At 36.3% G+C, this 18,517-nt stretch overlaps 1 protein-coding gene across 1 annotated transcript in view; it reads left to right on the forward strand.

Annotated features, from left to right (window-relative positions):
• The first annotated feature begins 229 nt into the window (after window positions 1-229).
• Window positions 230-18,517, forward strand: part of LOC113420980 (zinc metalloproteinase-disintegrin-like NaMP) — a 28,450-nt gene continuing 10,162 nt past the window's right edge. The window contains exons 1-11 of the mRNA XM_026681161.2: window positions 230-405; window positions 1,685-1,791; window positions 3,158-3,234; window positions 5,312-5,390; window positions 6,560-6,636; window positions 8,415-8,613; window positions 10,264-10,326; window positions 12,552-12,623; window positions 13,964-14,133; window positions 15,458-15,542; window positions 17,728-17,858. Of these exons, the coding sequence (XP_026536946.2) occupies window positions 354-405; window positions 1,685-1,791; window positions 3,158-3,234; window positions 5,312-5,390; window positions 6,560-6,636; window positions 8,415-8,613; window positions 10,264-10,326; window positions 12,552-12,623; window positions 13,964-14,133; window positions 15,458-15,542; window positions 17,728-17,858 (1,112 nt within the window). The 5' untranslated portion in view covers window positions 230-353. The remainder of the gene's footprint in view (window positions 406-1,684; window positions 1,792-3,157; window positions 3,235-5,311; window positions 5,391-6,559; window positions 6,637-8,414; window positions 8,614-10,263; window positions 10,327-12,551; window positions 12,624-13,963; window positions 14,134-15,457; window positions 15,543-17,727; window positions 17,859-18,517) is intronic.

Genomic DNA, 18,517 nt, shown 5'->3' on the forward strand with positions numbered 1-18,517 from the left:
GCTTGGCATTTAAAAATCCGTGCACAAGGGTACCTAAATTTAACTGTATTAACATGCAGGGTAGGGAGAGATCTGATGTGACCAATTAATCCCCTCCTTTGGGCTTTTATTTTGGGGCATGCCTTGAAAGAACTCTTCCCATAGAGTGACATGTGCTAAGCCAGCTACAAACCTGTCCTTCAATATTATTGTTATAACTTTGAATTCTGGGCAAATCCATAAGCAAATACCTTCTCATATAAAGGCATGAATGAAGTTGAAGAACTCATTAGTTGCTTCTCACAGTCAACTGCTCAGGTTGGCTTGAGAGCAGAAAGAGATTTCCTGTCCCGCAGCCAAATCCAGCTTCCAAAATGATCCAAGCTGTCTTGGTTACTATATGCTTAGTGGTTTTTCCATATCAGGGTAAGTTGGTTCCCTTCCATATCAGGGTAAGTTGGTTCTTTGGTTCCCTTTTCAGATTCTTACACATAAGAGATTATTGCACCCAACAGATTACTAGATTGTTTCTTTTGATGATTAACCACAATTTGTTTCACTTCAGTTTCTATAGACCCACCAAAAGAACACTCAAAGATTGCATTTGTATGAATTTTCATAGATTGCCTTTTTGTATTTGCTTAAACTTTGTCAATCAGGAAATAGATCTTAAAAAAGAAAAGAACTAAGATCCTCAAAACAAAAGCAGGTTTTCCAATAATGTGAGTAGAAAAGGATTAAAAGACTGAAGAGGACAGAGAGAAAGAATTTGTTGGAAGAAAATTCAGGAAGAAACCAAGTTAGTTTTAATTTTCTTCCACTAGGTCAATTAGACATCATGTAATTAAAGTTGCATAATATTGAGCAAACCACAGCTAGTGTTATTGTTGTTATCTTTAGAGAATCTTCAAACTGTACTCAAGCTAATTTATTTATTTGATTTGCCAATTGCTTACAAGATAATAGGTATAAGTATAAACATAGTTATGAATACATGGATACATATAAGAAAAAAAGAAACAATAGGACAGGGACGGTAGGCATGTTTGTGCGCTTATGCACGCCCCCTAATATGACACTTAATTTTTCTTAATGCAAGATTCTAAATTATCTTAAAATGTTTCTTCCCTCCATTATGTTTACTCTCTGGAAAACCTTCTGATATGCTTCCTGTGTTCTCCTTCCTTCTGTGGGCTGAGATACATTTTGCATGCCAGTTAACCAGTGTTTTTCTGCTGTCTCCCAAGCCATTCCCACATATGATTACAAACAATAATATTCAATTGCCTTAAATGGTTGTCCAAACACAATTAAGGGTTAAAAGCTGGCTGGAGTAGCCCTGACTTTTTTTAAAAAGTAAGGAAAAATGGGGTTGTCCTTACCAAGTGAGAAGCTTCCAAAATTAGAACAGTAATTGATGGAGAAAACATTATAGAGAAGAAAGGGAGTCAAAAGGGAAAATGCTGCTTTTTCTGTGCTCTAAGCAGGAGGGAATTTTAACTTTTCCTTTCGGTAGGGGAAAATTCATATGCACATAAATTTTCTGTGCTGTGTTCCACTAGAAAGAGACTCCATCATACACGATAACTAAATACCAAATTATGTAGTACACATGAAAATGTTAGAATAACATAGCAAAGTGATTCTTTCTTTCTTTCTCCCTTCCTTCCTTCCGTCCTTGCTTCCTTCCTTCCTTTCAATTAAGGGAGCTCTACAATCCTGGAATCTGGGAAAGTTAAAGATTATGAAGTAGTGTATCCACAAAAAATTCCCTCATTGCCCAAAGAAAGACTTCAGAAGCGTGAGGAAAAGGTAAGGAAAAATACTGCATTTCATCAAGTTATTCATTGATAAATGTGATCCTAGATTTTGCTCAAGATTATTATGAAGCAAAGTTAGAGTTAAAACTGTACTATTTTCAAATTTTTGCCATTTAGGTTCTTCAAACAAATTTCCATGAAATTCCAACTTTTTAGTGTTCATTTTGAAGGTTATTTTGTGTTTTGTAAAGGGAAATTATTACAGTCACATATTTGTCAGAATTCATAGACTATAAAAAGTGACAATGGGACATAGGTTGTAATTGGGACATATCACCTGTTTCATTTTTAGGTTGGATCTGATTCTGTTTTAAACCTTAGAGATCTGAACACTTTGAATTATATTTGCACAGAGAGATTTCTAGAGAGTGCTGCAAGTAAAGATGTCATATAAGACTGTAAATCTCTGAAAGTCCATTTCATTGTGATTAAAAGTCTGTCAAATTGTAGAAGTCCGAAAAAACTGATGGTTATCTGCATTTTTGCAGTGCAATCTATATGCCTGCTTGGATTATTTATTTATTAAACAAATTTATATGGTTGCCCAATCCACCCACAATTGAAGAGACTTAGAACATTAATTTCCTAATGTTAATAGGTAACTATAACTAATAAAGTCTTGGGAAATGCCCAGTCAGACAGGGTGGAGAGATCAAGCAAGCAGGAAATTAGCAATTGCATTTTTGAGGAATTGCAAAAGATCCAAGACTTATGCCCCACCCCCAGCAATTCCATGAATCTTATTTATCTGTTTCCAAGAGAGGGCAATCAATCTAGGGAGATTCCTGTATTCTAGGCAGAATACGATGAAATAGTTAGTTTGAGCTCTACACATGTGAATTTGGTCACGTGTGCCTGAAATAAAGTTACTATTAATAGGTAACTTTAAAAGATTTCTTCTTCCTTTTTATGCTCTTGGGTCATCCTTCATAGAAGACGATGAGAAGCAGTGATAACTGTGAACCATGAGATATGAAACTATCCTTTCTACCTTCCTAGAATGCATCACTTTGAAATATAAAAGTTGGGTTTCTAGGTGAACACGGTGTAGTGGTTGTAGCTCAAGGTTAGGTTGAGGACTAGATTCAAGTCCATCCTCAGCCATAGCTCACAATGACTTTCAAGTCATTGTCCCAGCCCAACATCATTCACCAAGATGTTTAATTAGAAAAGGAGATCTTGAAGTTATACAAGCAAGTTTAGTTTAATTTAAGAAATTTTTACAGCGCCTTCCAAGCACCAGATGAAATACTCTAGATCTAATTGGCTATGGGTCTCCATTTGACACAGTTATAGACTAGTTAAGTGAGTACACATTTATTTTTTAAAAAATAAACACTGCACTCTTTGCATTTCAGACCAAATATGAAGATACCGTGAAATATGAATTTAAAGTGAATGGAGAGCCAGTGGTCCTTAACCTAGAAAAAAATAAGTATGTTAACATAGAAGTTCCCTTAACTTTTCAAAGACAATGTGAAAAATGTATATTCTTGGACATAATCCTACATAAATAATAATTGTATTGCTTTGTTTGGCAAATTAAAATTAAATTAAATTTAACATCACCTAAATGTAGTGGATGTAGATGTATAGTCATTGATCATGTTAATTATGTCTTAGCCCAGAACTGATAATTTTTATTCCTACTTTCAATGCTACTCTGCTTGATCCTAACATTTCTAGATAAGGTTGAACCACTCAAGACTCATAAACTTCTGTACCTTGAATTACCTAGGTTATTTATGAAATATTACAGGGATTTAAAAATTATTGTTTATACATTCATGCTGCTCCACAGACACCCCATCAATCTGTATGTTTGCTAAGAGCCCTATGTAGCTGCTCAAGTTTCACCAGAATGTACACATTGAAGCATGAAAAGCATGAAATGGCATGCCCTATTAAGGCATGAAAGAGGCAACCTAAATCTAAAGAAGCTTGACCTAAACAGACCCAGATTTCAACACACCCTATTTTTGTTGTTAAGAATGCTATGACAGTTGTTTCAGGGATGCTCATTTGAACTGTAAATCCAGATATTAATAAAGACAATAATAAACAGATTTTCTACCTGCTTATATCAGTATAATAGTATCCATTGGAACCTGCTTTTGGTCTTTCATTGACTCACTCAGCCAGGCTGTAGCACTTTTATTAACAGATTTGGTTCAGTATGGGAAATAGAAATAGACTAAAATTATTTTTAGCGGAACAGAATAACATAGTTGGAAAGAGGCTTGGATGTTTTCTAATCCAACCCTGTGCTCAAATAGAAGACCCTATACCATTATGTACAAATGGCTGCCCAGTCTCTTCTTTATAAACTCCAGTGGAGTATCCTCAACTTCTAGAAGCAAGCAATTCCACTGATTGTGCTCAATGTCAAGAAATTTCTCTTAGTTCTAGACTGGATTTCTCACATGTGCATAAACTGCTAACACTGCTAAAAGAAATGGTGTCATTTTCATTGCCCTAAAACCAGTAAATGCCACATCATCTTTTAAATTAGTATAGCAGCCACTGCACTGTAAACATGGGAAGAGTTGTTTAGAATCTCTGCAGCCCTCTTGCAATTTAATAATAGCTTTAAGATCCTGATACATAGTGGGAGCATTGGAAATAAAGTTCTGGCTTGGATTTTAGAGTGCATTTTTGTATTGACAATCTATATGAACTCTCTAAATATATATTGCCTTTAATATTAAGTATAAGCTACAAAGAAACTGCCCTATGTGTGTGTATGTATGTATGTATGTATGTATGTATGTATGTATGTATGTATGTATGTATGTATGTATGTATATTTCACTCTATCTTATACAATTAGAGAAATTAGAAATTCTAGTGCTTCCCTTTTCTACTGCTTAATTATGAAGGCTGTGTAGAACTTCATGGGTAGCATCTGGATGACCATGTTTGGACTTGGAAGCAAAGCAGAGCTGGAGGTGGGAGACTAGCAATGAATACCAAGGCTATGCCTAGACTGGAAACATAGAAGGCAATAGCAAGAGAACAGCATGGATGTGACACCAGGAGTAGAGAATGACTCAATGCTATTGTTTTGAAACAAGAGAGATGTTTCTGAATCAAGATTTAAGGCATCCCTTCCCTTGATTTCTTCCTAAATAGTACGAATCCCTTTACTATTGAGTAAATGGAGTTACACTACTCTCCTTTGCAGATGTAGCAGCTACACTGGATTGTTGCATAGATCAGAGGAATCAAAGGAGAGGCAATACAAAATGTTTTCTCCTGGTCAATCATACCACCTCTGAGCTGTGATAAAGAGAATTGCACAGCTTCCTTGGTGCAAATCTCTTTGCTAAGATGAATCTAGTATAGGCTTCACTCCTCTTAAGTAGCAGTCCTCATGAGATTGAAATACCTGCTCATTTCTTCTGATACCAAACAATATGCCTAAAATGCAGTAGTTGTAGACTTATTATACAATTATCTCTTTTCCTACTTAATTCCTGGTATAAATAATGCCTTCTTTGCATTCTTTCCAGACGACTTTTTTCAAAAGATTATACAGAGACTCATTATTCCCCTGATGGCAGAGAAATTACAACAAGCCCTCCAGTTCAGGTAATATCCAGAGTGTCTTACTTGTAGGAAATAAATTGAGAGGAATATTTGAGCACAATATTCCAAATAGGCATATACCAGACCAGGCTATTCAAACAGGAAGGCTATGTATGCATGAAGTGTCTTATATTTAGCATGTTTTGTGTAAGTGTGTGGATTGTTAAAACCCAATCTGTTCTACTTATTCAATTACTAGGGCAATGTTTCAATCAATCAATTCTTTGCTACTGATTAAAAGCAAACATTTCAGAGAGTGAGCCTCACAAATAGGTTTGTTATGAAAACATCAGGTTGATAGGATGTACTTTGCTTTTTAAACCAGAGTACAGTGATACCTGCAAAATCATTTGTTCGGAACAGCAAAAGTGAGAGGAAATAACTTTATTTGTACAGAATATAGAAATCCATTATATTTCCCTCTCATTAAAAGCAGCCAGAACATTACAATATCACAGCACTAATATGTTTCCTTAGGTCCATGGCCACTTCCTCTCAGAAATTAAAAAAAAAAAAATCTGTCCTCCGTTTCCAAAAACTGTTGACTCATACACACTGTCCCTACTTAATGGGTAACAGAAATCTGCTGATTTTGATATCTACATTGGTCCTGCTTCCAGAAGATGTCAGTGATCAAAATTTAACCACCAGTTGGAGACTTCCAGGTTATATAGGCATCTTTGTTGGTATTGTGTATTTATATTTTTGATGTATGTTTCTGATATTTTTCATTCTGTGGGCTGAAGGAAATAACAATTAATTGATACCATTAGTAAATGTGGGATTTTTTCCTACGTTTGAGAGATTATTCATCAAATCCTGTGGTGCAGTTCTAGAGTTGACCTCCAAGAAGACAAGGTTGGTGGAGAGAAAAGATTGTTATTTGAATATTTTTTAAATTTCTTGGTTGATTGTCTGCCCAAAAGTTCTTAGCATTTTGCCATCAATGGGGCTCCATTAAAGGAAGTGTGACTTCCTTTAATGGAGACTTGTGATTATCCGATCCTATGTTCATTTTGAACAATATGTTCATTTTGAACCTAAGCAGGTTCCCCCTCAACTAGCTGCTCTCTTACTCATTTTTTCATTGATGTTGTGGAATACATTGAACTGCTCATCAAATCACACTGCAAACAAGCTTTAACTGGTATAGCTCTCTTGCCTCCATACAGGACCACTGCTATTATCATGGACACATCCAGAATGATGCTGACTCAAGTGCAGTCATCAGGGCTTGTGACGGCTTGAAGTAAGATAGTGTTTTATCATTTATTCATTTTATTAAGAGTGTAAATATTATTACTGCTGTTGGCAATCAGTTTCTTTCATTCAAGTTACTTGGGTTTGATCCAGGACATGTTCAGAAAAAAGAAGGACTTTGTTTGAAATCAAGAAGAGCTACTGCCAGACACAGTAGGGAGCTAAATCAGATCTGTTTAGAAGAGATTCAATGCTTGTGTCTCCTTTGTATACAGGAGGTGATGTTACAGGCAGAGAAGATAAGAAAGATTCAGACTGTGCATCTTGCCAGAAAGTGTACAGGAAGAGGCAAGCAGACTTTTTAGTTCTTCCCAGAAACACTTTCTTGAACCACTGCACACCTTCTCCAACCATCGAGATATCTTATCCGTATAAAGATTCCAAAATTCAGAAGAGCTTTATCTTTAACCATATTCAATGTCCTCCCAACAGGCATTACTGAAGTAAAATATATATAAAAATCCACTTTGAGCAGACACTGTGTCTATGTGGTAGAGGAATAATTGAAATGATTAAATATAATAAAATAACAAGAGGATAGAATAACATTTTGGAAGGGACCTCAAGATCTTCTAGTTCAACCTCCAGCTCAAATGGAGACCCTGACTTGAGTAGAGGAGATTGGAAAGCCATTCCAGAGAAATGGCTGTCCAATCTCCTCTTGTCATTCATCCAGTGATGAAGACAATTAGACAATTTTCTAAGCAAACCGTCCCCACTGGTTGATTGGTTTCACTGTCAGGATTTTTTTTTTTTTTAGTTTTAGGTTGTCTCTCTCTTTGATAACTTCTTGTCTTGCCTTCAGATGCTTTGGGGGTGCTTTCCTCTCTTTTTAGTGACAGTCCCTTAAATATTGCAAAACTGTTATTACCCAGTCCTTCTTTTGTCAGACTAGTTCCTGCCACTATTCATCATATGTTTCAGCCTCCAACTCCATGTTATTCTGCACTGTTTTTCACTCCATTACCCACTTATGCAGATGCTTGCCAAGAATTCTTATTTATATTCTTTATTAAATATCCTGGTCATTCTGACTCTTAAGTTGTTATTATCAAATCAGTCTGATTTTATTTCCTTGACCACAGTCAAATATTCTTCTATGGTTTCTACATAGTATTTTCTCTAACATTTTAAAGATAATTTAAAACAATTATATTTTTCCTTTTTTATCCTAAAAGTGTGATTTTTGTGCTTTATATGTTGGTCTATGACCAAATAAAGATTGATTGATTGAGTGTATAACAATGTATATATGGATGAAATACTTTATATCCTCTTTCGCCCTTATAAGAATAAAGTTTTACACAAAAACGTAATCTTTCAGACAGTGTATTCTTATTTTTCTATAACTAGAAACTTTCTCTATTTTTTGTAAAACCTAGGAAATATACACCATTAGATTCCATACCAAGCTATCACCATACAAATATTGTATAGACATTTCATGGTTGTATTGAAAATGCTTATATTTTTCTGATCGTAGCTATATCTTTGAGAAGCAAAGGAAGGAAATAAAATGAAATTTTCGGTGAGTTTTAAGGAGGGATTCAAAACCACATGGGGATGTTGACTGGATCATTTAAAAATTGGTTATCCACCGAAGGGTCCTAGGTGGTCTCTGAGCTTAGTGGTTTCCTTGTAGGCATTTCACTATCCAACCAGGTGACATCATCAGTGCAGTTCACTCCTCAACTGCAAATAGTATTTCCTACTGGTTATCCATCTCTGATCACCTTTTTCAAAAAGTGTCTACAATTATTTTTGCAGTGGGTATTTCAAGAATAACGGTGAGATGTACATTATTGAACCCTTGAAGCTTTCTGACAGTGAAGCACACGCAGTCTTCAAATATGAAAGTCTGGAAAAAGAGGATGAGACCCCCAAAACCTGTGGAGCAATCCATAATTCTGGGGAATCAGATGAGCCTATCAAAAATACCTCAAAGTTATTCATTACTCCAGAAAAAGTAAGTCTCTTATTAAACTCTCAAGTACATAACGTGGTTGGAGAACAGGGATACATTTATTTGTTTCTAAATGGTAAAATAAGAGAAGAATTCTCTAGGACTGCTTAGAAAAAAAATCATAGAAGAGGACCCCCCCACACACACACTTTTAAAACTCTATTTCAGTCATTCCATACAAGAAAATATGGAAGCTCACTGAACAGAAAATACATATTCCAGATTTATATTGTTTTCTATGGTCACACAAAGTTAATTTGGACATTTGGATCAAAATGGTTTCATCTGAATCCCCAAATCATCTCAACTTTCTGAATTAGTTTAGAAAATTTAATCAAATAATAAAATACCTCCTTTATGCATACATAGGGAACTTGGGATAGGAGAAGAAACTGGTTTAAAATATTAAATCAAAGTGTTTCAAGATGTTTAAGGTAAAGGTAAAGTTTCCCCTCGCACATCTGTGCTAGTTGTTTCCGGCTCTAGGGGGCAGTGCTCATCTCCGTTACTGTCCAAAGACGTCTCTGTGGTCATGTGGCTGGCATGACTAAACGCTGAAGGCACATGAAACGCTGTTACCTTCCCACCGAAGGTGGCCCCTATTTTTCTACTTGCGTTTTTATGTGCTTTCGAACTGCTAGGTTGGCAGAAGCTGGGACAAGTAATGGGAACTCACTCCATCACGTGGTGCTAGGGATTCAAACCGCCAAACTGCCAACCTTTCTGATTGACAAGCTCAGTGTCTTAGCCACTGAGTCATCGCATCCCTTCAAGAGTTCTAATAAGACTTAATAAACATAACCTTGACTCATTTTTCCAATCCAATTTGAATCACCAAATTGGATTGAAGTAATGATTGAATTAAAAGAGACAAATTGAGTCTTGTTACAGATGACCCTCATATTCCCAATGTTTTCCTCCATTGCTGGAGACAGAAAAATTCAAAGACAAAACTTTACATCCAAAATAATAATTCCTTCCTTCCTTTTGATGGCAGAGGTTGAAACTGGCTGAAACATACCTGGAAGTTCAAAACCTCAACTTCTTCTGCTAAAATGTGATAGACTTGAACAAGTTGCTGTTACAATGCAATAATGATTATAAAGTCTGCTGCTTGATTTTTGGCTTCAGTCTTCTGGCAATTGGAGATTCTTTATCCTCAGCAAGTTATGGTTTTATATATAGTGTGTTTAGGTAGTCCATTATTTTATAGTCACCTTTGCCCTTTCAATGGTCTAGTCTCAATTTCAGGTGATGGTCACATTATTCAAACTAGGTCTTGTGTATAGCAGAAAGTAGCTGTCAGATAGCAAGAAAAGAATTGGCAATCTAGGGCTCAACACAGGAACTCTCTGACCTTGTATATGGTAGTTCCATATGCTGAAGAACCATGAATATATGTTTTTCCAGCATACGAGAATAATGGGAAGAAGCAAGTAATAGACACTCATACATCTTCTAGGTGTTAAAGTTTTAACAAGCTCTCTCTATATAAATGTCTTCTTCAAAATGCTGATACCAATATTTCAGAAAGTTCAAGTATTTTGACCAGGGAGTATAACAAGCAATTTTCTGATTATCTGATGACCCATGTGCCTGTTGGCTGCAGGGAGCAACATATCTAAACAGTCTTCTGTTTATTGTTCTGTTTAGGGAGAAGAATATTTGGAGGCTGAAAAATATATTGAACTTTACATAGTTGCAGACAATTTAGTTGTAAGTATCTTGGATATCATTCTATTTTCTTTCTGAGTTGAGCACAAAATTTTGTTCCTGTCTTTTTTTAATATGGCCATTTTTGAAGGCATCACCAAACATAACATTCTAACTGGATTGTATCTTAAAATGTGCTTTAAAATATACTGTGATTTTTTTGGTTATTGGTCTCAACCAATATTTACAAAGGGAAAAGAGATTAGAAATTTAACTATATTCTAATTTGCACATTAATTCTTCCCAAATTCCATCTAAATTTTAATTATGCATTATCCAGAAATGCAAAGATCAGGAAGTTGAATACCGAGAACATAAATTAAATTTTGAAATAGAAAAAGGAGCAAAAGAGACTTATATATCTCTTCTACTTGAGCAATCTAGCATTCTAAAATCCAGAACAAAATTCATGAGGAATTAATCTGTGGATGGGCAAATCTGGATGCTTTGCTTTCCCTTTTTTTTCTTATTTATTTCAAAATAAATCTTCAAAATAATTCTAATTGTGTTGAGATAATATTATACAATGTTATTGTTCATACTATCACTAAATTAAATCTGTTTCTCCACTACCACTAGCTCGAATAGAAGTGATCCTTTGGCTAAATAAGAGCCACATTTGACTTAGATAACCAATTTGTAGCAATGCAGCATTTTCAGGAAAATAACTATTTAGGTATCTCTGAATATATGCACATTTTTGGAGCAAAATAAAACTATGTTCATGACCACAAAATGAGCCCATGGAGACTTAGATACCAGTTTGAGCTTCCTCTTTTAGTAATATTGCAAAAGGGGACATCTTAGTCAAACTCTTTTCAGGGAAATTGGTCTCAGGCTGATGTCATTTAAATTCAGGTTCTTCCTCCTCAGCAGGGTGACTAGTGATATTCTCTTTCCATATAAAGTTATTTTTTTTGCAAAAATGTAAGCTCCTTGTTCTGCTATAAAACAACATTCCCTGTGAAAATATAAAATGAAAATGTGTGAATTCCATGATTTTCTATCAATACACAGAATTTTCAAATATTGAAAATACTCCTTTATAATGTTAATTCATGTTATGAATTCAGCTTAATGATGTTCCTTCTTTTGAATGCTGCTTAGTTAATGCTACGATTTCAAAACAGTTTCACATTTTTTTCTTTGCACTAGTTGGACAATATTAACTGAAAAGATAACTTACAAAAGCATTGTTTTGTTTCCTTGGGAAATATGACATGGGAATGACTTTGAGAGACAGCAAGAACCACAGACTCTAGGTCAGATACGAGGCAGCTGAGCCCATAGGAGGAAGGGGGGAGGGGAATGGAAAACATACAAGTCCTCGTTTCTAGGACTGTAAAGTTTGGGGAGGGGGGAAGGACAGAGAGACGTCCTTTAACCTTTCAGGATTCTGTTAATATCATGTTTGGCTATGTCTGACTATGGATGTGGGGCACATCTCTTTTGCTGAGGGATCAAGTGTTGTCTGAAGACAATTTCCACTTGTGGCCAAAATGGCTATATGCCAAATGCACACAGAATGCTGTTATCTTCCCACCCAAATGGTACCTATTAATCATATTTGCATGCTTAAGAACTGCTAGGTGGGCAGGACCTGAGCAAGGAGCTAAACCCATTGCTCAGCAGTTGGTTCTAAAATCTGGGTCTGTCATCTCTCCAGCTCTGTGTCTTTGACTGCTGAGCCAAAACACACCCTCTGTTAATGTAAACTTACAGTAACTACCCAGAGTTGGCGTTGCGTGTGCTTCTTGTCCAGACTGTTTTGCAAGATTGACACCCAGAAACCCCACCTGAATTTATTTTATCCCAGGTTTTGTGGGTTTCTTTGAAACATTCCTCAACTATTTGTTTATTCAAGTTATCAACATATGAAGAATAAGATGTGTAGTGAAAGATTACATTTCTCTAAACATGGAAATATAGCATCCAATTTAGGAAAGCATTTCAGTAGGCTGACAATTTTTTTCTCTAACCAGGAGGAGGCCTCTTGGGTGGTGCTGAAAAATTAATGTTAATGTTAACAGAACAAATATAGGTTAAAAATTAGCAGAAAAGAATTCATTAGACTGCTTTATATAGAATTATTATTTTTGTCCAATTCAGCAAATACAATGATTTTTAAGTTTCTTCCTGCTCAGCTCTGTTCTTTTTCTCTCTCCTTCAATACCCCCCACACACCCTAAAATTATGGTCACTTCTTAACTTTTTTGTCTTTTCTGTAGTACAGGAAGTACAGCGGCAACATCACTGATGTAAGGATGAGAATATTTGAAATTCTCAACTGTGTAAATATGGTAAGAAGACATGGCAAAAGTAACTTCACTTTTTGAATTTAAACCACTCCCTGCCCCAACTCAGATTTTCACTGTGTTAATGGAACAAAATTAATCTGATAAGGAGACTTAGGAAATAGACTTCTACAAGAATTTAACTTTTCCAGATTTGAATGCAACAAAGCAGACTCATTTGGCCCAGAAAACAGTTCAGTAACTAGGTTATTCCAGAAAACAATTTAATTCAGTAACTAGATTAATAAGCCTCTTATGTGAATATAACCACTGTGATGGAAGGATGAAAGTCCAAAAGTGTTGCAAGAATCCAATCAGTGTATTCTCTAGCTGGATTCTTCCTGGGCTGTGATTAATCTGAACTAGAAAGTTAGAAAGAAAAAGAGAGAATAAGTCTATTACAAATTCAATTGATTATGAACATGATTCCTGAGAAGAAAGCAGGAGAGAGGAATCCAGATGAAATTGGATTGTGACTCTTAGTAGAAGAAATTGTGTTGTATTACTCATATTGTATTGCTTCTGCATGTTAGCTTTGTTGACTATCTTCTATTTTAATGATCAGTTAGAATCAGCAACAACAGGAACATCAGTGGGTGAAATCTCCCCTTTAATCCTCCTCCCCTTCTGTTCTTGATTAAAGAGCAAGATCACCTGGTTCTTCTTTATCATTTTATTTATTTCTTCTGCTTAATAAATTATTAAAGGTAAAGGTTCCCCTCACACATACGTGCTAGTCATTTCCAGCTCTAGGCGGTGGTGCTCATCTCCGTTTCAGAGCTGAAAAGCCAGCGCTGTCTCTGTGGTCATGTGGCCGGCATGACAAAATGCCGAAGGCGCACGGAATGCTATTACCTTCCCACCAAAGTGGTCCCTATTTTTCTACTTGCATTTTTACATGCTTTCAAACTGCTAGGTTGTCAGAAGCTGGGACAAGTAACGGGAGCTCACTCCATTATGCGGCACTAGGGATTCGAACTGCCGACCTTTCTGATCGACAAGCTCAGCGTCTTAGCCATTGAGCCACCGCATCCCTTATAAATACACTAAATTGAGGTACACTAAATTATTAGTGTACCTCAAATGTGGAGTTTTCTGTGCTGTCTGACCTTGGTGGTTTCCTTGCAGACATTGCATTACCTGAAATGAATAGTAAGTAAATCAACTAACTCAGAGAGCACTAAGAACTCCATAGCTCAACTATGCGCTACAGAGGTTCTCTTCAATGGATTCCCAATCAATTTCAGTTCGCCTGTCTTTAGAAGCCAATGTCAGTTGTCTTTTAGTCTTGAAATGTTTCTCAATGTTTATTTGAGTTTCTGACTGATGCCTTGTCCACTCCACAGTATTACAAAGTTTTCAATATTCATGTGATATTGATTGGCTTGGAAGTTTGGTCTGATGAAGATAAGATTCTGATCAATGGATCATCAGAACCCACTGTGAAATCCTTTGCAGTATGGAGACAGTCAGATCTACTGAAGCGCAAAAGGAATGATAATGCTCAGTTACTCACGTATGTCTGATTGCGGGGAGAGGGGATGGGGGTGGCCAGGAGTGGAAGATTATGAGAATGTCGATGTTCCACTCTGTGGTTTTCACTCTGTGTTGTATGTTATAAACTATGTGTAAACTTTGTTTCTGGGTCAAAGCAAACCCTTTTTTTCTTAGCTTAGAACTAGTTTTGAGAAAACATTTGAATGATGCTCATTTCACTTCACCTGGCTTGGAAATTGAAACTCAAATGGTTATCCTCTTATATCAATTAAACATCCTCTTTTGGTGACACCTTTAAAGTTGGTCTGGATGTTAGAAGATGTAGGGAACTGCAGAGGCTTCTGATTGGACATTTCTGCTTTGGCAGTTACAAAAATGATTTTTTGGCAAATTTGGAATGATGCCCTCAGAACAAAGCAGGTTCTAACAGTTTCCCATGTTTAATAATGTGTAAAAATGAAGAATACCAAGTCAATTGATGTCCAAAAAGAATTATGCATGTAATTTATAAGATTTTTTCAAATAAATTGGTAGACATATCCACTTATTTACTTAGAAGTGCAAAAATCAGTGGAACAGATATCAGAGTTCCTTTTACTCTATATCTCACGATATCTTTGGCCGCACTCACATAAGCATTTTAATCTGATTGGTTTCCATTCGGCACCAGCTAAATGAATGTTTCCATTATACCACAGATAAACCAAGAATAAAGAAAAATAATAAAATATCTATTCTTGGACAATACCTGTGCTTAGCAGGTTATGTGAATCCATATCATAGATCTTAATGTGACTTGTTTATAGAGGCAATGTGAGCTCAGTCTATATGTCATATAATTTATGAATGTGAAATTGGCAAGTTAATTGGCTCAAATCTATAACATATTGGACAAATAACAATTGTGAGCAATCCTACAGGCTCCGTGCAAAAAATGCATGAAATATGTTAGGGCTAGATGGAGGGCAGATTAAAGTGAAGGAGAGACTGTAAAAAATACAGAAAATCCATTTCTCTCCACCCTCCCAGCCATTGGTTTGACTTGTCACTCAACCAGCATTTCCAATCTCAACTAGTCTTCAATAACACCACTGCTAAATTGATAGAAGAAACTTAATTATTAAAAAAAACTTGAATCTGGGCTTTTTGAAACAGAGAATGTAAATTAATTTAATGCGCTGGATTCACATAACATGCTAATCACTGTGTAGTGAAAATGCATCCTGAGGACAAGGCTAGGGGTTTGCAAAAGGTATAGGGTGTGATGTATGCCCCAATGCTATAGACTGTGCTTCCATCTTCTATAAATTGTATCTCTCCCCCCCCCACCTGCTTTCTTACAGGGGTATTCACTTCGATAAGGGAGTCTTAGGAGTAGCTTTCGTAGGCGGCATGTGCAATGATTTAACATCTGTAGGAGTTATTCAGGTGGGTAAAAAGGATAAGCGTTACATGTTTGTAGTTGGTGAAAACTTATTTCACCCTTTATTACAAATAAAGTTTACTACAAACTTTATTACAAATAAAGACTCTTCTCATTTTTGATCCACATCATTTTCATCCATATTTATTTATGTATTTGACATCCCTTTGTCTTTCCTCAATTGATGGTGTTTTGTCACAATGCATTATGGCAGGGATCTCCAACCTTGGCAACTTTAAGCCTGGCATACTTCAATTCCTAGAATTCTGGGAGTTGAAGTCCTCCAGTCTTAAAGTTGCCAAGGTGGGAGACCCCTGCACTATGGAAATGTCATAGAACAAGATTTTTGTATACTTTGACTTATATATCAGAAGATGAAAATATATTTGGATTGGGAGAAGTCAAAGAAAAACTGCCATAATTGGCAAATGAGGAGGTCAAATGATGGTGCAATACTTGCAAACAAGGCTTCTGAACAATATTCTTAGTAACCTTGATGACAGACATGAATTGTCCTTCTTTCATTCTGAGAAATTTAGGGTCGAGATTTATATGGCTGAATTAATACACAGCGAGAAAATTAGACAATACTAAATCTGCTTTTAAAAGAAACTTTCAATATTTGAAGAGCCTGTAAGAAAGTCATTTTTATTCAGAAGGACCAACTCACTCATAAATCTATGGAGCATTTCAGCCTTCAATATTCTGAAAATGCTAGTATCAGCTTTGGAAGCCATATTAGCACCGGAAGGTTCCACGCTGCCACATTCTTGAGCTTGGGAAGTTGGGAGGAGGGTTTCATACGGTTGGGAAGTTGGGAGGGGGGAGCGTATATGGTTAGACGTAATAGCATTCTTCTTTGAAGTCAAGGTCATGTTCTTCCTGCACCTGGTGGGAGTGGTTGAAGGGATGTCTCAAGTTGGAATGGATGGTGATTGGGGCATGTGATGGAACGATGGGTGCAGGGGGTGGGTTTGTAATTTTTTACTTATTGGAGGAAAACCTGGAACTTTCAGATTCGGGTTTTCCCAGATGTGCCAGTATGACAACTGTAATAAAATTGAACTTTGAGAAAATGCCTGGGTTGGAGTTTTGCTGTTGGAGTTTGTTTTTCTGGAACCCTGACAGCTAGCAAAATCCACTAAGTAGTTTTTGGACTGATGTTGCCTGCAAGTTTAGTAACTAAACTAAATAAATGCAGACAGACAGATGGATGCAGATCTTCAGGGCTTTAAAGTTTTCTTCTGGATGCAAGTATTTGTGCATGTTCTGAAGTCACGGTCCACATGCACCCAGAAGAGCTGAAAGAATGGTATAAGTAGTCTTAGTGACTATTCAAACTGCCATGGACCTCCCAAAAGCTACTTGTGCCCCGATTTTGAAGTTCTGAGATCCCGTGACTGCATTTTGAGCCCTTGACCTGCAATTAAGGCCATTTCCAGTGCCCTGAGATCATGTAATTGTAATTTATGAGTTTTGCCAGAAATTGGCATTTTGTTCTGGTTTTGTGCAGAAAGAAACCCAAAGCAAACGATGGATTCATTTAACAACCACAGTATTGTATGATTGACTGTGACATTTATTTTAAGACCACTGTGTTTGCTTAACAAACACTATAAAAAGGTGGTAAAATTGGGTCAGTCTTATGATGACCCATTGTACAACCATCCTAACTTATGACCATAATTACCAGCCTCAGTTATGGTCATAAACTGAGGACTACTTGCATAATCTTTTTGTTTCAGGCTTAGATAAACAATATACTTTCTTAGCACTTTTCCATGTTACAACCAGTGGATAATGAGAAAACCTGTTGCTGATAAAACAATAGCACAGTTTGAAGAAAGGATCTGACCCCTTCAACTCCCTTTGAGGCTAATGTTTTATTTATATTTCCTTTTTTTAACTCAGAAAACATAATAGGTAGACACTTTTTTGCCTCATTATTCCAATGAAATAATTGTGGAGGAAATCTCCATCTCTAAGCTACTAAAAGAACCCATCAAACTTTGAAAAAATAAATGCTTTCTGCAAGAAACCTATTCTCAGCCCTGTAAATTATTTCTTTTTCTAACTTTTTTATTATCAGAAAGTCCCTGAGCAAAGATTTCAAATAATTGGGGTCCCTTCTGGTTTCTTGGTGGATTAACTGTAGACAAAAATGTTCTCTCTCTCTCTCTCTTTTTCCAGGATAACAGCATCCAGGCAATTTTAATTGCAGCTATAATGACCCACGAGTTGGGTCATAATCTTGGTATGGATCATGATGCAGATTCCTGTACTTGCAACACAGGACCATGCATTATGGAAGCCTCAATAAAGTAAGGATTCGGGGGGGGGGGACACTTTTAATGCCTTTCAAATCAAGTAAATGATTGCAATTAATCATTAAATTAAGTATACTGAGAACTTGAAAAATGAAATGGTCAGAATTACAGAACAGTGGGGTCTGGTCAAATGTGTGTGAATTTATGGTGTGTGATTACAATGTGTTGTATTTAAAAAGGTAGAATATCTCTCAACAGTTGAATTGCCATCATTCAGTAGCTTCCTCCAAAACACAATAGTTTAAAAAATGGCATAGGAAACATAACCCAAATTTTAATAACTGTGATGGAAGTTGTTACCATGCTTTATTTTTTAAAGAAACAAAAGAGAGATGGGAAGGAGAAGGAGAAGGAAAGAAAGGAGGAGAAGAAGAGGGTGGGAGGAGGATGGAGGGAAGAAGAAGCAAGGGGGAGAGGAGGGGAGGGGAGGGAGAGGAAGAAGGAAAACAGGGAAAGGAAGGGATGGGATCCTCTCATAAATTGTTTGTTCCTGTAACCTTTTGTGTAAGATTTTTCCATAGTCTCAGGGCACATGCTACCTGTTGACAATTTTCTGCCTTCTTCTGCCAAAGCACAAGAACTTCATTGTCTCATATTTTATTCACTGACAATGAGATAGGAAGTATTGAGAATGTTATCACACCTCTTCTGCA

Source organism: Notechis scutatus, chromosome 7 (genome assembly GCF_049901735.1).
Source record: "Notechis scutatus isolate UNSWTSFEM ecotype Mainland chromosome 7, rNotScu1.2, whole genome shotgun sequence".
Classification (NCBI taxonomy): Eukaryota; Metazoa; Chordata; class Lepidosauria; order Squamata; family Elapidae; genus Notechis; species Notechis scutatus.